Below are 22,655 nucleotides of genomic sequence, written 5' to 3' on the forward strand. Positions count from 1 at the left end.
TCTAAAAGCCTAAGTGAAAAATGGAAGAAGAAGGGGAAATTCCAGCAGAAACACCAGGACACAGAACACAGAGATGCGAAATCATGTTGGAATAAAGGAAGGAGTACTACGGTTCCTAGCTGTAAAAGGTGCCAGTGCAAGAGTACACAGGCTGAGGCTTTCAAGCTAAGCAGAAACTCACTTCAATCTTATGGGTTAAGCCAAACATTTTAAGCTTTATCCTAAAAGTTAGAAAAAGAAGATTAATAACTTGGAAACACATAGTCAGGCCTGTGCTTTAGAACCATCACTCTTACACCACTAGCACAGAAAACAGATTTAAAGGTAGGCCAAACTTGAGAAACGAGGTATGGCTGCAACTGTTGCAGTAGTCCAGGTAGAAAAGACGGCCTGAGCCAACATAACTGCAACAGGAATGGAGAGGTTGAGACAGATGCAAATAGTGTTAAGAAGCTAAGATGCAAATAATGTTAAGAAGCTTAATTTTTCTGTGACTGACTGGATTGGGAAGAATGTGTAAGAGAAAGCAATTTCCAATGATTCCAAAGTTGACTATATAAACAGTGGCACATTCACTCAAGGTAATAGATTTGGGAAAAGTAAGTCTAGTTTGGATTGTAAGGTAGTTTGGAAAAGACATCAATGAAATGTATGCATCTGGAGAAAGCAAGCTGTTCTTGTTTCCAAACATTAAAAGTTGGGGTTCCGAAGCCAGACATCCTGGGTTTAAATTCTCACTATACCATTTACTAGCTGTGTGACCCTGAAAAGCTATGGCAATTTCTGAGTCTCAGTTTCTCACCTATAAAATGGGGATGACAATAGCAACAACTTCATAAGTTATTATGAGGATTAAATGAGATCATACAGCTAAAGCACTAAGAATAGTATACATACAACAACCATTTAACAAATGTTAATTTTCTCTCTGTGTTATTCTGTACCCACACCCTAGCCTTCGACTTTTATATTCCCACAGGAATAACTCAGAACTTGAGGCTGGTGCAAATTTTCAAACCAACAAAAAGAATAAATAGAAACTTTCAAGGTCTTCTAGTTCTCTGGAATTCATATACCTGGATTTAGACTATGTATTCATACAGAAGAAGTGAATAAAACCTAATTAAAAATAAATTAAAAAGTGAACTATAACATAGAGAACAAATACAATCAATGATAATATATTATTCCTGACCATAACAGTAATACAATAAATATCTGCTAAATGGATAAGTATTGAGAACAAGAGGAGAAGGAGGTGAGAGAATGAGATGGTTGGATAGCATCAACACAAGGACACAAGTCTGAGCAAACTCAGGAAGATAGTGAAGGACAGGAAAGCCTGGTGTAGTGCAGTTCATAGCATTTCAAAGAGTAGGACATAGCGACTGAACAACCACAACAAATGGATAAATGATTCTGTCATCAAAACAAAATGCAGGTATGAGCACAAAAAGTTTAAGTTGGCATTCTTGCATTTGTTTACATCAAAAGTCAATTTAACTTGTGTTGCATAATACATTAAAAAAACATTTTAAAAGCCATTTCTTCTTTAAATTATCTCATTATATTAAATTGATATCAATTATTCTATTAAAGCCTACATATAGGAACATTACTGTCAAAGGATCAACTCTCATTATATAATATTAACCAGAAGAACTAAGATATTTTTATACCTCTTTTCACATTCCATAGTTTGTTTTGGCTTGTTTCTTATGACATAAGTTGAATGATTAAGAATCCTAGAAATAAATCAGCACATTAATTTCATAATATATTAAAGAGAATAGTGTATATACATGATCTAAAAATGTTGATAATAAACTGCATCTGGTCCATGAAGATCTTTGCTAGAAAACAATATTTAAATATTATTTAGATCAGATGCCCATAAGTTCACTGGCTATTATGAAGGAATGAAGCTCACCAATTCCTCCATGCATTTTCTTTTATAAACCCTTTTTCGAGGCTTGGATATTTTCCAGCCATGTTATTTTCCTGTGCATATCTAACTTTTAGCTGAGATAGAAAATAAAGAGATGCAGATTGTTTAAGTGTATCATAACTGATTTCATTTTTCCCAGCATAGCAAATGATAGGGCCATGCAGATGTAATAAACAATCATTTTGCCAAATAATAAACCTTAATTCCAAATGCAAAGCCAGTGCTAAAGTTCAACTCTTTAAAAAAATCCACAAGTCTATAAAACTTTTAATAACAGAATGAAACAATATATTTGAAGAAAATCAAAAAAAAGAAAAATAAAGTGATAAACCATTACATGAGAGAACCATTTGTTCATAATTTTATATAATTCTAAGTATTGATCTCAAAGTCAAAAGCAATGAATAATAATCTATCTTTAATATAAGTAACTAATATATTTGAGTTAATATTTATCTATTTATTATGGATATAAATGTTAATTTTCAATTTTAAAGTTTAGTTTTATAAGGAGTAGAATATCTGCCTTTTATTCAAAATAATATAATCAGATGTCAACTATCAAAAGAATACAGAGAAGAAGAGAATTTCAAATTAAAGATACATATTGACTATTAAAATATATAATGAAATAAATATAAGTTCATAATTCCAGAAAGATGGTTTCATAAAGAAACCAATTTCCATTACCCCAGTTTTTTCTCACTAGCTAAGATCTAGTAGAGCCTCAACAGGAGGAAGCTACAGCGAGAGGCAAATGACCAGTATCACACACAAAGCAGTGTAGCTTTGCACCAAGTAATTTCTAGATTACTGACACCTTTATTCTTCTTTGTGTGGACAGGCACTAAAATTGTATTGAATCCCCAAATGCAGAGGAATTTAGATAATAAAATATCTAAGAACATCAGGAAAAAATACATCATTAAAGAGTAATTTTTTTTTAAAGGAAGTGAATCCTAAGAATTCTCTTCACATGGAAAAACATTTTTTCTGTTTCTTTAGTTCTGTGTATGAAATGATGGATGTTCACTAAACTGCTTATGATAATGATTTCATGATTTATGGAAGTCAAATCATTATACCAAACACCTTATACAAGGCTGCATGTTAATTATATCTTGATAAAACTGAAAGAGTAAAAAGTGATTTAAAAAGGAAATGTATCCTTTTTAGCACTGCAAAGTATCCTTGGAGAGGGTGAGGGTCAGAATTATTCCCTTGGAAGGGGGCATCAAACTACAATGCCCTCCACTGCAGTAAATTCGGAATTCTCCCCACACCACACATCCTAGTGTTGTGACTACCGATGTACATGAGTCACATTAGAGGATAGAGGAAAATGTTGAGCTCTACTTACTGATAAAATATATTTTATATTGAAAATTCTCTGAAAATTTTTACTCTGTACATTGATATTTAATGTTTTACTGTGTGATACTCAGAGTCAAAATAAATGTCTGTTTTATCTAAATATCTATTCTAGATTATTAAAACACTTCCCTAATCCAGGTACCAGTACTGAATTTTAGGTAAAAGAGTATATATATAATTCAGCTGCATCAACCTGGCCACTTAATACTTAAGGTGTCCACAAACTCTAGATACCTTGATGCACGTCCTGCTGCTCTGGTCCTCTGGAAGAATTTTTCACTGAATGATGCTCTATAACATAAAGGCCTCCGTCTGTATTCATATTTCACGTACATCAACCAAACCAAAAGATGGAAGAAGTAAAATGTTTTGGGAGAGGATAGGGAAGTCATTAGTAAAGCAAGCAGAAAAGAAAGAATGGATAGATTTTAGGGGTTGAGAGAACTACCTAATTAGTTATAACAAGCTAGAAGTTAACATGATGCTCCTCAAATTAAGAGTTCATATGATCAGAAAAAGAAAAAAAATCACATGAAAAAGTAATGTACATAATTTCTATAATTCAAAACTAAAATACTAAACTGCTCAAAATCTGATTTTGCTTTACATGATCCGTAATTAATTATACTTCCATATAACTTTTCATAATTACTTTTTAAAATTTAACTGTATTACATAGTACTCAGAAGTACATCTTTCCACAGTAAGTAAAAACTCTCAGGACACACATAAAAGCAAATCAAATAATTATTAAAAGTAAATATATATTAGAAAATACTACAGAATAAGCTAACAGGAATGAACATGCTATGGGGAACCAATCAACTGAAGCTATTCATTGCAAAAGTCTTCATATAATCGTTTCTTTAGCATGAAAATTAAATTTTAAGAAGCCAGCTAAACATTTACTTAATAAGCCACACAGTAAGAAAATCAGTATAAGAAAGAGCAGTAGCCACTTCTCTAATACAAAGATATCCACTTCTCTAATACTAAGATACATAAGTAGAGTTGATGGAAATTTGAAGAATTGGTTAAATAATTTACAGAGCAATATTATTTTAAGATAATAGTTTTTTATTTAACTTCCAAAATTATAGTAAAAATAAAATTATGATTTGTGGAACAACTATTTTAATATAGACAAGGTCACTGACTCATGGGGACTTCAATACACTCAAATACAAGTAAAAATAATCCAATCTTTTAAGAAAGAGGATAAAGATTAGCTTTTAAAAATTTAACAATAAACTGTCAATATAAAGTAGTTTAATATATGCATCTCAATTAGACAAAGAAGGGCAGTCTTCTAAATAACTAGGCTTCAGACTTTGAACACTTAGGATTTATCTACTTGATGGTTTACATGGTGATCTCTTTTCCCACCCTTTTTGATTACTAATTCTGTGCAATATTCTCTTGTTATTTTCCTAGGATAGTTCATCTACCAAGTACTAGTATAAACCTTATTAAAGAATTACATATATCTCTGAAAAGAACAGTGTGAACTAAAGTGGCAAAGCTGCTCTAAGAAAATCATCACTGAACTCAACATAAGCTGTTTTTAAATTCCCTCTAATTTTGAAACAATGGCTGGCTTCTTTTAGATTTAGCTGAGAGTTAACACTGCATTTACTTTCCACTAATAGCTAGCTAAAGAACAGCTAAATAGTAAGCATACAGTCAAAGTAGAAATCCTAAGTGGTACTTCTTGCTATACAAGAATAATCTTAACCCAGATAAATTATTTTAAATCAATACTAACAATAAATAAACAAAAATATTGCAATGATTATATTCAAACTTAAAAATAAAATTAAAACTTCTGGTTGATTTGCAATTTTAAATAGCATTTCAGATTCTTCATTTAGTAAAGCTAGAATCTAAAACAATACTTTGTGAAAGGGGAAATCTACAACCAGAGAAGGTATAAAAACTCAAATCCTCTAAGGAATATATTCTTTTAAAAGATTACTTTTGATTTTTAGACTAACTCAAATTTATGTGTTGTAACAGTAAACAACAATTTTAATTATCTAAATCTAAGAGATATAAGTAATAGCAGGATATTTTAGAAGGAAGGATGATATGATTTAATGGAGAGAATAATAGATTCAGCATAAGATAATTCTGAGCCCAGTTTAAGTTTAGCCATGAATAGAATTGGTTAGGGATGTAAATTGTCTATAGATTACACATTTTAAAAGTAAAATGTACTCCTTACTTTATATCCAGATATCATAAAATTTTAATGCCTTCAAAAATTAGACATAGTTATTATAATATTAATGTCACTGATTATTAATCCAAAAAGTTCTTATATTTATATGCACTAACATCTGAAAAGGAGAATGGAGAAACAGTTCAGAGAAAGAAATTAATTTTGCATAAATTTCAAAAATAACAAAAATTATGTAGAGAGAACATATTAACTAAATTAATGGTTCCTACTAGCTTTAAATTTGATCTCATTTTCAAGTAATTAATCAGTAACAGTATTAACAAATACCTACTATGTACAAGGCAGAGCTAGGTACTGCTTTGTACTTATTACAAACTATCAAAAAGCAAGACCTATGAAAGATCATTTGATATATTTAGGTTGAAAGAGTAATTTAAGTCAGAGGGATAGATGTAAAACTATACAATAGGAGAAAACTGAAAATATAGAAATGATATATATGGCTATATTAAAATCTAAAATTATACACTCAAATGCAATTCTGGACATGAGGGAAATACATATTGTTGTGGGTTCTTATAAAATCAATATTCTCTGTTCATAATGATAAATGCAATTTTTTCACCTGCCAAGTAGGGGAGGTAGAAAACTTAACTACTTTATAAGCTACATAGAGCAGGTGGTGGCTTGCTTCATCAAACCTCTTAAACCAATGGGGCCATCAATACTTTAATTTTACTGAAGGGGGGAAAATACATACAACCTCATAAGTAGTCAATTTTTAAAAAGGCCCATTAGAAATGAATCACAGGAAAGATTAAAAGATAAGCTTCAAAAAGGATGACAGAAAAGTGTGACAGAAAGTTATGACAGAAGAAAAATGTCAATTGGGAATGAGGATACATTAGATATACAAGGGATAAAGATATTTTCTAGTATGTTTTTTAATTCTATAAATGTAGTAGCAGTGTAAAAAGAGATACATAGTGGTTATTTTAAAAACTATTATAGTGGCCCCTAATACCACACATCAGTCATTGAATAAGTTTTAATAGTAATTATTTTTTAAAACATCTTTAAGCAAATGCCAACATACTTTTTTAAACATCCTAAAACATGGTCTTGTGATCCATAAACATTTATTGCTTTGAATATGTAAAAAACATAACAGTTATCCAAGCTAAATGCACCAAAATTATTCTTTTAATTTTCTCAAAACAAACAAAATCTCAATTCTGCTTTATGATTTCGAAATTATTAACATAAATGTAGCACTCTCAGTACATGAAGATGTAAATAACAGCCAACCCTCAGCAGCACGCAGAACCTTCTCTGCATAAAAAATGGACTTGCACTGATTTTATACTCATTAACACAAGGTCCTGCTCATTGCCAATAACATGCCTAGCCAGAGGGAGAAATGCTCCTTGACCAAGACACAGACTAAAGTGAACCTGTGATTCTCAAACTGTCACACTGATTTAATCAGTGATTATATAATTCAATTTTAAGGAGTTTACACATATCCTGAGTAACTCAAAATCAGACAAAAAGCACACTATATACTTGCGACATGTACTTGGAAAAAATGCTTATAACATATAATGCTATTGTTAGCTAAGATGAATATCAATTATTATTATTTAGTACAAATGAATAAAAAAGATACTTAAGCAATAAATAGAATGACTATATGAGTATAAATTATTCCGTTAATTATATATGTAATTTTATATTTCTTTCCTAAGTATTTCCTATTTTCTTTTAGTAGATGGTCTTCTTGTTTACTGTTTATTTGACAATCTTTAAATATCAAATTTAATGATTAGAAAATTTTCCCATATAAATCTCATTACTGAAAAAAATACCTGTTCTTCTGCTCTTGCTGCAATAACTGAACGGCTATTTTCCTCAAATCAGTTACTTCCTTCAAACCATCATCCTCTTCCTCAGCAAGTAGTTGTTCTTTCCCAAGTCTGAAAGGTAACATAAATGTGATTTAAGTAAGGCAGATGATATTTTATGCCAGCTTTCAGATGTAGAAACCATGTTTTGTTTTTAATAGCACGTGAAATGTTCTTTTATTTAAAATGTTAAAATAAGAAATAAAGAATATTGAAGGAATATAAAAACATATTAATATCTATCCTCTCTACTCAATAGGAAATGTCACATTCTGGTTATATTAATATAATTAATGGCTAACAAAGTAAACTGCATTACTATTTTGTAATTTCTGAAATGTGAAATGGCCATAGTAATTTAACAATGCATATTCTCCATCTTGAGTATAATAAGGACCACAGAGCTCTATTTGGCCTATCTTTAGAAAAAAATAGAAAATGTTATGAAAATGTTTTATTTTATCAAACCACTCTGCTTTGATCAGTTCATTTATTTTGATTTTTTAAATCTCTGTATAAAATGTTTAAGTAGTAGAAACGCAAAATAGATTCAGATAAGATTGGAAAATTTGCCCAAAAAATTCATTAAAATATATGTATCTTTTTGGTCATTTAAAAAGAACAAAGAAATTTTAAAATTGTTCTCTAAACTCTAGTAATTTTATCCCAAAGGCATTTCATTTAAAAAATGGTGTCAGTGACTTCCCTGGCAGTCCAGTGGTTAAAACTCTGCACTTTCACTGAAGAGGACACAGATTCAATCCTTGGTGGGGAAACTAAGATCATGCATGCTGCATCGTAAGGTAAGTAAGTAAATAAATAAATAATGGTATCAAACCTAAGACTCTGTATCTTTATCATATCTTGCATGCTACTGGAGTCTCTCAAGGTAAGACAACTGTCCTCATGCAATAACATGAGAAACTAAGAGAAAAATGAAACACAGAGAGTAAAGCAAAGCACTGTATCTCCTTATGGGGCACCAGAGATGACTAATTAATGACTATTAAAAAGTTACCAATGAGGTCATTTGATGGAAGCACAATACAGAGAAAAGAGAAAAAGTTGGGGATCAGAGAGCTAGACTCACACTCAAGGTTCTAGTGGACACTAGCTAAGTGGTTTTAGAGAAGAAACTTTATAGTCTACCAGCTTCACCTTCCTTATCTGTAAAAATGTGGACAATATCCACCCAGTAGGATTTAGTGACAGAGAAGGCAATGGCAACCCATATCAGTACTCTTGCCTGGAAAATCCCATGGACGGAGGAGCCTGGTGGGCTACCGTCTATGGGGTCGCACAGAGTCGGACACGACTGACATGACTTAGCAGCAGCAGCAGGATTTAGTGAAGATTAAGTAAGAAACTCCCAAAGAGGAACTCCCCAGGTCATTAGGTGCCCAATATGCTACTGGAGATCAGTGGAGAAATAACTCCAGAACAATTGAAGAGATGGAGCCAAAGTAAAAACAATACCCAGTTGTGGATGTGACTGGTGAGAGAAGCAAGATCTGATGCTGTAGAGCAATATTGCATAGGAATCTGGAATGTCAGGTCCATGAATCAAGGCAAATTGGAAGTGGTCAAACAAGAAATGGCACAGGTGAATGTCGACATTCTAGGAATCAGCGAACTAAAATGGACTGGAATGGGTGAATTTAACTCAGATGACCATTATATCTACTACTGCGGGCAGGAATCCCTCAGAAGAAATGGAGTAGCCATCATGGTCAACAAAAGAGTCCAAAATGCAGTACTTGGATGGAATCTCAAAACCGACAGAATGATCTCTGTTCGTATCCAAGGCAAACCATTCAATATCACAGTTATCCAAGTCTACGCCCCAACCAGTAATGCTGAAGAAACAAGTTGAACGGTTCTATGAAGACCTGTAAGACCTTTTAGAACTAACACCCAGAAAAGATGTCTTTTTCATTATAGGGGACTGGAATGCAAAAGTAGGAAGTCAAGAAACACCTTGAGTAACAGACAAATTTGGCCTTGGAATGCAGAATGAAGCAGGGCAAAGACTAATAGAGTTTGCCAAGAAAAAGCACTGGTCATAGCAAACACCCTCTTCCAACAACACAAGAAAAGACTCTACACATGGATATCACCAGATGGTCAACACCAAAATCAGACTGATTATATTCTTTGCAGCCAAAGATGGAGCTCTATACAGTCAACAAAAACAAGACCAGGAGCTGACTGTGGCTCAGATCATGAACTCCTTATTACGAAATTCAGACTTAAATTGAAGAAAGTAGGGAAAACTGCTAGACCATTCAGGTATGACCTAAATCAAATCCCTTATGATTATACAGTGGAAGTGAGAAATAGATTTAAGGGCATAGATCTGATACACAGAATGCCTGATGAACTATGGAATGAGGTTTGTGACATTGTACAGGAGACAGGGATCAAGACCATCCCCATGGAAAAGAAATGCAAAAAAGCAAAATGGCTGTCTGGGGAGGCCTTACAAATAGCTGTGAAAAGAAGAGAGGCGAAAAGCCAAGGAGAAAAGGAAAGATATAAGCATCTGAATGCAAAGTTCCAAAGAATAGCAAGGAGAGATAAGAAAGCCTTCTTCAATGATCAATGCAAAGAAATAGAGGAAAACAACAGAATGGGAAAGACTAGAGATCACTTCAAGAAAATCAGAGATACCAAGGGAACATGTCATGCAAAGATGGGCTCGATAAAGGACAGAAATGGTCTGGACCTAACAGAAGCAGAAGATATTAGAAGAGGTGGCAAGAATACACGGAAGAACTGTACAAAAAAGATCTTCACAACCCAGATAATCATGATGATGTGATCACTAATCTCGAGCCAGACATCTTGGAAAGTGAAGTCAGGTGGGCCTTAGAAAGCATCACTACGAACAAAGCTAGTGGAGGTGAGGGAATTCCAGTAGAGCTGTTTCAAATCCTGAAAGACGATGCTGTGAAAGTGCTGCACTCAATATGCCAGCAAATTTGGAACACTCAGCAGTGGCCACAGGACTGGAAAAGGTCAGTTTTCATTCCAATTCCTAAGAAAGGCAATGCAAAAGAATGCTCAAACTACCACACAATTGCACTCATCTCAAATGCTAGTAAAGTAATGCTCAAAATTCTCCAAGCCAGGCTTCAGCAATACGTAAACCGTGAACTCCCTGATGTTCAAGCTGGTTTTAGAAAAGGCAGAGGAACCAGAGATCAAATTGCCAACATCCGCTGGATCATGGAAAAAGCAAGAGAGTTCCAGAGAAACATCTATTTCTGCTTTCTTGACTATGCCAAAGCCTTTGACTGTGTGGATCACAATAAACTGTGGAAAATTCTTCAAGAGATGGGAATACCAGACCACCTGACCTGCCTCTTGAGAAACCTATATGCAGGTCAGGAAGCAACAGTTAGAACTGGACATGGAACAACAGACTGGTTCCAAATAGGAAAAGGAGTACATCAAGGCTGTATATTGTCACCCTGCTTATTTAACTTCTATGCAGAGTACATCATGAGAAATGCTGGACTGGAAGAAACACAAGCTGGAATCAAGATTGCCAGGAGAAATATCAATAACCTCAGATATGCAGATGACACCACCCTTATGGCAGAAAGTGAAGAGGAGCTAAAAAGCCTCTTGATGAAAGTGAAAGAGGAGAGTGAAAAAGTTGGCTTAAAGCTCAACATTCAGAAAACAAAGATCATGGCATCCAGTCCCATCACTTCATGGGAAATAGATGGGGAAACAGTAGAAACAGTGACAGACTTTATTTTTTTTGGCTCCAAAATCACTGCAGATGGTGACTGCAGCCATGAAATTAAAAGACGTTTACTCCTTGGAAGAAAAGTTATGACCAACCTAGATAGCATATTCAAAAGCAGAGACATTACTTTGCCAAATAAGGTCCGTCTAGACAAGGCTATGGTTTTTCCTGTGGTCATGTATGGATATGAGAGTTGGACTGTAAAGAAGGCTGAGTGCCGAAGAATTGATGCTTTTGAAGTGTAGTCTTGGAGAAGACTCTTGAGAGTCCCTTGGACTGCAAGGAGATCCAACCAGTCCATTCTGAAGGAGATCTGCCCTGGGATTTCTTTGGAAGGAATGATGCTAAAGCTGAAACTCCAGTACTTTGGCCACCTCATGCGAAGACTTGACTCATTGGAAAAGACTCTGATGCTGGGAGGGATTGGGGGCAGGAGAAGAAGGGGACGACAGAGGATGAGATGGCTGGATGGCATCACGGACTCGATGGACGTGAGTCTGAGTGAACTCCGGGAGAGGGTGATGGACAGGGAGGCCTGGCGTGCTGCGATTCATGGGGTTGCAAAGAGTCGGATACGACTGAGCGACTGAACTGAACTGAACTGAAATGAACTGAACTGAACTGAAGTAAGAAACATAGGAAAGCATGTAGCACAGATGCTGGTAGATGGTAGGTATTCAACAAATACTCTTTCTTTTCTGAAAAAATGTGGTAGGTCAATTTCTATCATTTCATAAGATAAAGGGTACAGAGAAGATCCAAAGTAAATTATTTTAATAAAATAGAGAAGTAAATACCCTTAAAATTACCATAACCAGTCTCATGTAATGTAAAGTTTATTAAGCCAAGAGTCAGAACACCTCAGTTTGAGACATTTGAAACTCTAGGTCTTAGTTTCCTAATCGGTCAAATTATACCAATACTATCTGTTTTAAAGAACAGCTAAATAGCTTAAATGAGGCAATGTATGGGAAAGTATAATTTTCTTCAATAATAGTAATAGGGGTCATTATAATTACACTTATGGAGAAAAACAGTGTATATACTACATTCAGCTTATATGTTTACTATAATTTTCAGCTTCATTGAGGAAAGCAGACAGATGAAATATTCACAAATTATCTGAAATTAACAGGTAAATGAACAAAAAATTTATTCATTTAAGCAGAAATATCTAATGATATTTCAAGGATTAATAAGCACTACTTCAATTTGCAAATTCAGGTGTGCTTACCTTTTTTCATCTCCCAATTCTTCATTTTTCTGAGATTTTTCAGGACCTTTCTCTTTTCCCTTACATAAAAGAAAGTTATCATTTTAAATTGTATGTTTCACTTTTGTGAGATTAAGGAGAACGTGTTATTGATATTTGTTCAAAGTTTTCTTTACCTTAAGAAAAGCAACAAATGATCCAATATGTGCATCTCCTTGTTCAGGAACTACTACATCATCTGTGTTGGCATCAGTAAAATCATACACCTCCTGGTCTAAGTATAGATTAATACTTATTAGAAAACATGAATAGTAAACAGTGTGCTCTGACACTGCAGTGCTTAGAAAAAAGTATCTTTTTCTCAATAAAAGAGTTTATCAAAGATACTATAATTTGGGGGCTTCCCAGGTGGCGCTAGTGGTAAAAAACCCATCTGCCCATGCAGGAGATGCAAGAGATGTTGGTTCAATCCCTTGGTTAAGAAGGTCCCCTGGAGGAGTGCACAGCAACCCACTCCAGTACTCTTGTCTGGAGAATCCCACAGAGAGGAGCTTTACAGGCTATGGTCCATAGGTTGCATAGAGTTGGACATGATTGAAGCAACTTAGCAAGCATGCACACACTATTATTTTTAAAGCCCACTTTAAAAAATATATTCATTTTTTAAAAGGGATATATACATGACATAAAAACAGCAGACACCTTATGAATTACCTTTCTGAGAATCAGGTTTACTTCCTGTTGAGTGACTGTCATTTCTTGATGTCTGCTCTCTATTTGATTCTGAGACTTGAGAATGAAGGCTGATTGTGTCATCATCTGATGGCTGAATGCAATAAGTAAAAAGTAAAAATGAGGCATTTTAAACATATGATAAGGATTAGTTGCTTTAATTACATATATGAAGTACAGAATACCTGATTTAAATCTCCAGTTTTAAAACCAAAAATTAATATGAGGTTTACTGTTTTGCTTTTAAAACTGCACATGTCTTTTGTTTAACTTGAGGTCATAAAATGCAATGCTGATCACATTTTTAAGCAAAATAAATGAAATGTGTGCAAGTGCCTATCTACTTCAAAGCTCTAGTAAATTTTTTTTTGTTTTTTCTAATAAAATCTTAAAATAGTTCAGTAATAGAAAAGACTCACTTCTGTTGTAGACAATCGTTTCTCTCCATTATCACTTCCAATTCCAGAGTCAGGACCATGATTTTTATTTGGATAAAAATCTTCCATACTATGGAAATACAAATTCTAAGGGCAGTCAAGGTTTTCTTCTTAAATAGATAATACATAATTGACCTAAAATTTCACTAGATAATATAGAATATATACTTTTGATATGTAAGATCCTTAAAAACATGAGGAAAAAATATTGGATCATATAAAACACTTTATTCATGTCCCTCATGTAATATTTTCACATGCTCTGTTGTAAAATAGGTTACAATAGCCTTAACAATAGCCTATTATTTCTTCTGAGAGATTCAGAAAAACAGATAGTCCTGCTAGAAAATCATCTTGATAAAGACCTATTTTTCTTATGAGTTTGTCAAATTTCACCATACAATGCTGAAATGTCTTTTAACCTTAATACAATCATTTCTTCACTATCTCTAAAAATATATTTAGCTTCATAAATAAGGACCATTAAGTAATTAAGAGAAAAAAGGCCAAAAAAAGCCTGTAAAACATTGAATAAGCAATTCTTTTGGTGTGAGGAAAGAGCTGTCCTTGTAAATTTCTGAATTACAGTATGCCACCCAAGTTGCAAAATAGTTTTAACATTAATTTGCCAATTTACCATATACTGTACATTGACCACTGGTTATATGCCAAGAACTAGGCTAAGTATTTTTTTAAGTATTTTAAAGATAATATTTCACATTCCTCGTGAAAATTCTAGCAGGTTATTGGTGCTTTCTCATTTTACAGAAAAGGAAACTGAGGCCAGAAGGGGCTGAAAAAATGACCCAATGACATACAACTTGCAAATGGCAGTCTAAGTTTTATCCCAAGATTATCTAACACTGAAGTCCCTGATCTGCTATATTTCTTCCCCAAATACTGATTTTATACTTTTCAGAAGTATATCAACAAACTTAGGGAAGCAATTACCAAGGGTTAAGGCACTATGCTGAACACCTGAGATGAGATGAATTTTAATGTTTGCTTTCAAAGCATTCTCAGCCCAGAGCAGGAGTATGCTTATCTGTTCTGAAAGATATGACAAAGGTAAATGGGGCTTCCCAGATGGTTCAGTGGTAAAGAATCCACCTGCCAAGCAGGAGACGAGGGTTTGATCCCTGGGTTGGGAAGATCCCCAGAGAAGGAAATGGTAACCCACTCCAGTATTCTTGCCTGAGAAATCATAGTCAGAGGAGCCTGGCAGGCTATAGTCCATGGGGTTGCAAAAGAGTTAGACACAACTTACCAAATAAACAACAAGAACAAAGGTAAATATAAATTTCTCCCTGGGAAGGTGAGGAAAGGCTTCACCCAAGAAAGAAGCATTTGAGATTAATCTTGAAGGATGAAAAACAACAATTGCTAGCATTTGCTGAGTGTCTACATTGTGTTAGATACTATGCCAGGTGCACCTCATATTTTATTTATAATGAAATTGTACAATTTATGCATTATTACTTTCTTCTTACAAACAAAGAAATAAAGCTAATAAAAGTTAACCTCCCAAAGGGAAATATTATGACATTTACTGGGTATCATTTACTGAACTAGTTGCTAGGCATACATTTAATTCTCACAACAAGCTTTTGAAATATGTATTGTTAACATTTTAAATAAAGAAACAGGCTCAGAGAGATTAAATAACTTACATAGGCCAAGGAGGAATTAAGAGGTTAAACCATGATTAGAACTGAAATCCATCTAACTCCACCACCCAATAATACATCCATATACTATACTATATTAACATACATTGGCGTGTTTGAAACAGATGACAATGATAATAATAAGCTATTTGTTGAGGAATTAATAAGACACTGTGATAAATACTCTATATGCATTATTTCATTCAATCCTGACAACATCCATATGATTATTTTCCTTTTCATATACAAAAAAGCTAAAAACCAGAGATTATATGATAAAAGGACATACAATTATTAAGAGTTGGAGAAGAGCTTCATGAGGATATTATGTCTAACTACAAAAGCTGAAGATGAGTATAACTACTACAATGCCTATATAGAATAAAGAGTTTACAAAATATCAAGGAAAGGTGTTCTAAGTAGTAAGAACCATATAGCCAAGAACATGAGTGAGAAACTAGAAAGTACATACAAGTGAGTAATTCAATACCAGCTCTGTGTGAGAGATAAGTGCACCCAAGAGCCACAAATAAACTCTATTGATCTGTCCTGTCCAATACAGTAGCCACTAGTGATGCTTGGCAACAGAGCATTTGAAATGTAACTAGTCCAAATTGAGACATGCTACAAATGTAAAATACATGCTAGATTTCAAAGATTTAAAACAAAGTGAAATAACTCACTAGTGTTTTATATGTAATTATATATTGAAATTTCAATTATGTAGAAGCTTTATACAGTCAGCAAAAACAAGACCGGGAGCTGACTGTGGTTCAGATCATGAACTGCTTATTGCCAAATTCAGATTTAAACTGAAGAAAGTAAGGAAAACCACTAGACCATCAGGTATGACCTAAATCAAATCCCTTTCGATTATACAGTGGAAGTGACAAATAGATCCAAGGGATTAGATCTGATAGACTGCCAGAAGAACTATGGATGGAGGTTCAAGACACTGTACAAGAGGCAGTATTCAAGACCATCCCCAAGGAAAAGAAATGCAAAAAGGCAAAATGGTTGTCTGAGGAAGCCTTACAGATAGCCAAGAAAAGAAAAAAAGCTCAAGGCAAAGGAGAAAAAGAAAGATATACACATCTGAATGCAAAGTTCCAAGGAATAGCAAGGAGAGGTAAGAAACCTTTCCTCAGTGATCAATGCAAAGAAATAGAGGAAGACAACAGAATGGGAAAGACTAGAGATCTCTTCAAGAAAATGAGAGATACCAAGGGAACATTTCATGCAAAGATGGGCACACTAAAGGACAGAAGTGTTAAAGACCTAACAGAAGCAAAAGATATTAAGAAAAGGTGGCAAGAATACACAAAAGAACTATACATAAAAGATCTTAGTGACCCAGATAACTACGATGGTGTGATCACTCACCTATAGCCAGACATCCTGCAGTGCAAAGTCAAGTGGGCCTTAGGAAGCATCACTACAAACAAAGCTAGTGAAGGTGATAGGATTCCAGCTAAGCCATTTCAAATCCTAAAAGATGACGCTGTGAGAGTGCTGCACTCAAATGCCAGCAAATTTGGAAAACTCAGAAGTAGCCACAGGACTGGAGAAAGTCAGTTTCAATTCCAATCCCAAAGAAAGGCAATGCCAAAGAATGTTCAAACTATGGCACAACTGCAAGCATCTCACACGCTAGCAACTGCTACTGCTGCTAAGTCGCTTCAGTCGTGTCTGACTCTGTGTGACACCAGGCTCCCCCGTCCCTAGGATTCTCCAGGTAGGAACACTGAAGTGGGTTGCCATTCCCTTCTCCAATGCATGAAAGTGAAAAGTGAAAGTGAAGTCGCTCAGTTGTGTCTGACCCTCAGCGACCCCATGGACTGCAGCCTTCCAGGCTCCTCCATCCATGGGATTTTCCAGGCAAGAGTACTGGAGTGGGGTGCCATTGCCTTCTCCACACGCTAGCAAAGTAATGCTCAAAATTCTCCAAGCCAGACTTCAACAGTGTATGAACCATGAACTTCCAGATGTTCAAACCTGGATTTAGAAAAGGCAGAGGAACCAAAGATCAAATTGCCAACATCCATTGTATAATAGAAAAAGCAAGAGAGGTCCAGAAAAACATCTACTTCTACTTTACTGACTATGCCAAAGCCTTTAACTATGTAGATCACAACAAACTGTGGAGAATTCTGAAAGAGATGGGAATACCAGACCACCTGACCTGCCTCCTGACAAACTTCTAGGCAGGCCAAGAAGCAACAGTTAGAACTGGACATGGAACAACGGACTGGTTCCAAATCGAGAAAGGAGTACATCAAGGCTGTATATTGACACCCTGCATATTTCACTTACATATAGAGTACATCACACAAAATTCCAGGCTGGATGAAGCACAAGCTGGAATCAAGATTGCCGGGAGAAATATCAATAGCCTCAGATATGCAGATGATACCACCGTTACGGCAAAAAGGGAAAAGAAATTGAAGAGCCTCTTAATGAAAGTGAAAGAGGAGAGTGAAAAAGTTGGCTTAAAACTTAACATTCAAAAAACTAAAATCATGGCATCCGGTCCCATCACTTCATGGCAAATAGATGGGAAACAATGGAAACACTGTCAGACTTTATTTTCTTGGGCTCCAAAATCCTTGCAGATGGTGACTGCAGCCACGAAATTAAAAGATGCTTGCTCCTTGGAAGAAAAGCTATGAGAAACCTAGACAGCACATTAAAAAGGTATATAAAAATAGACATTACTTTGCTGACAAAGGTCCATCTAGTCAAAGCTATGGTTTTTCCAGTAGTCGTATATGGATGCATTAGACCATAAAGAAAGCTGAGTGCCAAAAAATTGATGCTTTTGCAACTGTGGTGTTGGAGAAGACTCTTGAGAGTTCCTTGGACTGCAAAGAGATCAAACCAGTCAATCCTAAAGGAAATCAGTTCTGAATATTCATTGGAAGGACTGATGCTGAAGCTGAAGCTCCAATACTTTGGCCACCTGATGAGAAGAACTGACTCATTTGAAAAGACCCTGATGCTGGGAAAGATTGAAGGCAGGAGAAGGGGACGACAGAGGATGAGATGGCTGGATGGTATCACCAACTTGATGATCATGAGTTTGAACAAGCTCCAAGTGTTGGTGCTGGACAGGGAAACCTGGCATGCTGCAGGCCATGGGGTCACAAAGAGTTGGACACAACTGAGCAACTGAATTGAACTGACATACTGAAATGACATTTTTAATATATTGGGTAATGTAACATGCATTATTAAAATTAATTTATTATTTTTTAAATGGGTTACAAGAAAATTTAAAAATTACCAATGTGGCTCATATTGCCTTTCAATTGGACAGCATTGCTAGACACCATCTTCAAAATCTATCTCAATTCTGTCCACTCCTTTTCATCTCTACTGCAATAACCCTATTCTAGACCCCTTGATCTTTTGGTAGTACCACAACACCCTAAGTAGTCCCTGTGTTTTTACTTGTTTGCTTCCAATGTATTTTCTCTATAAGAGCCAAAATAGTTTCTTTAAAAATAATTTAATCATGCTATCCTCCAGTGACTACCTACTGTACTTTAAATAAAATTCAAACTTCTTACCACAGCCTCCAAAGCCTCCATATAACTTCAGCCCCGACTAACTTTCCAAAGTCAACTTGTACCACAATGCTGGCCTCCTCTCAGGTTTTTTTAGCATACCAAGTTTCTTCCTAACTTAAGACCTTTGCATATGCCATTATTTCTGCCTGAAATGCTCTTTCCCTCACTCGTTCCACAGCTAGCTTTTCTCCTTTCAGGTCCTGACTTAAAACCTCACCTTCCCAAAGAGACACTCCTCAACCACACTCCTGAAACATGTTCCTTCCCTTCAAAGCACTCACCAAAATTTGAAATTATGTGTGTGTGTGTCTATGTTCTTGTTTTATTTAACAACCAACTCATCCACTAGAATGTGAGCTCCATGAGGGCCGAGGCCAATATGTAATTCAACAAACCCTGAATCTAGTGGTAGGCACTCAACTTAAATAAATAAATGATTAATATAATGTATGTCATTACTAAAGTAATTTTGAAATAAATATAAAAACATACTAATAGAGATTAGTATATGAATTAATTCTAACTTTTGTAGAATTGTTTGGTCTACTATCATTGGAAAAGACTCTGATGCTGGGAGGGATTGGGGGCAGGAGGAGAAGGGGACGACAGAGGATGAGATGGCTGGATGGCATCACTGACTCGATGGACGTGAGTCTGAGTGAACTCCGGGAGATGGTGATGGACAGGGAGGCCTGGCATGCTATGATTCATGGGGTTGCAAAGAGTTGGACACGACTGAGTGACTGAACTGAACTGAACTGAACTATCATTTATAATATTAAGCAAACTAATCCTTTGGCAACTAAATTTAATGCTCAGATTCTTAATCATTCTAAGGCAACAAAAATATTTGAGAAAAATCCTATTTCGGATTCAAAAACTTGCACTGTTAACAATAATACTTACTACGCTGGCATTCCATGTAGTCTAAACTATGCCATAAATACAATAACAAATCTTTAAATATTTTAGTCAGGGACAGTCTCCCTTTGTATAGTCTCATCCTACTCCAAATTATTTTCCATACTATTGGATGGAATTATGTTTTCATAAAATCTTTCAGACCAATCTATGTCTGAAAAGGATGAATTAAAAAAAATATCAAATCTAACATTTCAAAATCTTTTAAGGAAAAAAAACCAATATCAAACAGAATATCAATGATAAATCATCCCTGATCCATATAGAAATGAATCAAAAAATATCCATATAGAAATGCATCAAGAAAATGGAGGTGAAAGGTAACCAACCACACGTCTTACTCTTCCACTAACCTCAGTTCAAAGTCAAATTCTACTTATTCCAAATATACAGCACAGTGATTACAGTAGAACATTAACAGTTGTCAAGTGCTGAGAAATTAGTTCTTCTGTACTAGAATGTCATAAATATATTTTACTTTACATTTTACTACTAAAAGCTTTAATAATAAATTTTTTGAGAAAACTCCAAATTTATTCTATCAGAGGTTCACTCTATGATGGTGATATTTCACTTCAGCTAATTACTGATTTTAACACCAGACTAATCATCCTAAGTATATTCAGTTCACTCAAAATAAACAAATATCATCTATATATAGAGAGAAGACACCATTGTCATGAAATTAGAATATTACAGAATATTACATTACCTGTCTGTGAGAGGTTGGGAGGGCATTCTTTTACTCAATGATGGGAGATCCAGAGAATCTGGTTTCTTATCCATTCTGCAACACGCTTGGATATTTAAGTATTTAAATATGTGTACTTTACCTTTTAAACATATCTGTCAATAAATAATAGAGTAAGATTATAGTTCCAAATATAAAGTCATTTACCAATTTATTAATAAATTTTAATAATTTCAAATTACTCTGAGATATAACAATCATGATATCATGATAGATACTTTACATATTTAAATACTTTGTACTTCTAACACTAGGTGAAAAAAATCTGACAGCACTGACAATAACTAAAACTATTCTGCCATGCTGCGATTCATGGGGTCCCAAAGAGCCGTACACGACTGAGCAACTGAACTGAACTGAACTGAACTGAACTGATTGTGGTCTCTTTTCTTATTAGAAAAAACTAAGTTAATTTTTCTGTATTTCCCTGAACTATTTTGTTAAAAGCACAAAGTACAAACCACTAAGCAATATAAAATTTATAATTCATAAAAGTGTTACAACCTCACCAGAGCCATGACAGACTCAGAGAGGTGCACTAGGCCAAAAATAATCCCTGAGTCATGTTTTTGGGGCTTTAGAGAGATGATAACTCTGGCAAATCAGAGGGATGATAAGTGGCCAATCAGTCAATACCAGGAAACCCCTGCAGCCAATCAACCCTTGCCAACTCCCTGTCTTTGTTTTAAACTTATAAATACTGCTGAAAATCTGGGCTCGGGGGTCTCATCAAGACTCCACTGTGCTGGATGAGACGGGGGCCCTGGCTCGAGCTAGAAATAAAACCCCTTTATGCTTTTGCATTGTTGTGGACGTCTTATTTTCTCAGTTTTGGGGACTCGGACTCTGGGCAAAACATTTGGGGGCTCGTCTGGGGTAATAAAAAAATCTATGGCAAAAGTAAAAAAAAGACTAGCCCAGCAAAAGAGAGAGCAAAAAGCCCAGCAGGGATGGTGTGAATCTTGGTTTCAACAATCTCCATGGCTGACAACATTAATTTCCACCCTGGTGGGACCTCTTACGGTGCTTTTACTAATACTCACCATTGGCCCATGCATCCTCAACAGGCTCATTACGTTTATAAAAGAGCGTATTAATACAGTTCAACTATTTGTGCTTAGACAACAATATCAAACTGTACCCCAGAACAAAGAGGAAGATTCCTCTATATGAACTAAAGACACGGGGGAATGTTACAACCTCACCAGAGCCATGACAGGCTCAGAGAAGTGCACTAGGCCAAAAATAATCCCTGAGTCATGCTTCCGGGGCTTCAGAGAGATGATAACTCTGGCAAATCAGAGGGATGATAAGTGGCCAATCAGTAAATACCAGGAAACCCCTGCAGCCAATCAACCCTTGCCAACTCCCTGTCTTTGTTCTAAACTTATAAATACTGCTGAAAATCTGGGCTCGGGGCTCTCGTCAAGACTCCACTGTGCTGGATGAGACAGGGGCCCTGGCTCGAGCTAGAAATAAAACCCCTTTATGCTTTTGCACTGCTGTGGACATCTTATTCTCTCAGTTTTGGGGACTTGGACTCTGGGCAAAACAAAAAGTTGCCTTCACTAGAAAAAATGCTGCTGCTGCTGCTGCTGCTAAGTCGCGTCAGTCATGTCCGACTCTGTGCGACCCCATAGACGGCAGCCCACCAGGCTCTTCCATCCCTGGGATTCTCCAGGCAAGAATACTGGAGTGGGTTGCCATTTCCTTCTCCAATGCATGAGAGTGATAAGTGAAAGTGAAGTCACTCAATTATGTCTGACTCCTCGCAACCCTATGGACTGTAGCCCACTAGGCTTCTCCGTCCATGGGATTTCCCAGGCAAGAGTACTGGATTGGGTTGCACTGCCTTCTCCAGAAAAAAATGAAAAGAAATATATTCATTGTAGTGGTAAGAACAGAAGAAAAAAAATAACCCACGTAATTCTTTAAAGTAACCTCATCAGAACCACTAAGTTTAAACACTGGAAGAAAGTTAATCAAAAGAATGCAAATACAGGATAAATTTGTTGAAAGGTGGGATGGTAAGCCACTTAAAATAAAACAAAACAAATTTTTCAATGGTCAATTCCACTAATATAATATCCAGGAAAATTATTTTCATTGGCAATAAAGAAAAAGAATAATGAGGGGGAAAATACTGTGTGAAACAAAGTATTTTATATAAAAAAGATAGACAATGAGCAGTAGGGAAACA

The 22,655-nt window shown here is 35.3% G+C and overlaps 1 protein-coding gene across 1 annotated transcript in view; it reads right to left on the reverse strand.

Annotated features, from left to right (window-relative positions):
• LRCH2 (leucine rich repeats and calponin homology domain containing 2) overlaps positions 1–22,655 on the reverse strand; it is a 106,185-nt gene that overhangs the window by 32,464 nt on the left and 51,066 nt on the right. The window contains exons 6-12 of the mRNA XM_040265119.1: positions 20,417–20,550; positions 13,530–13,617; positions 13,093–13,204; positions 12,555–12,652; positions 12,400–12,458; positions 7,373–7,480; positions 1,680–1,745 (exon numbers count right to left, since the gene is read on the reverse strand). Coding sequence (XP_040121053.1) covers positions 1,680–1,745; positions 7,373–7,480; positions 12,400–12,458; positions 12,555–12,652; positions 13,093–13,204; positions 13,530–13,617; positions 20,417–20,550 — 665 coding nt within the window. The remainder of the gene's footprint in view (positions 1–1,679; positions 1,746–7,372; positions 7,481–12,399; positions 12,459–12,554; positions 12,653–13,092; positions 13,205–13,529; positions 13,618–20,416; positions 20,551–22,655) is intronic.

Source organism: Oryx dammah, unplaced genomic scaffold, assembly GCF_014754425.2.
Source record: "Oryx dammah isolate SB20612 unplaced genomic scaffold, SCBI_Odam_1.1 HiC_scaffold_23, whole genome shotgun sequence".
Lineage (NCBI taxonomy): Eukaryota > Metazoa > Chordata > Mammalia > Artiodactyla > Bovidae > Oryx > Oryx dammah.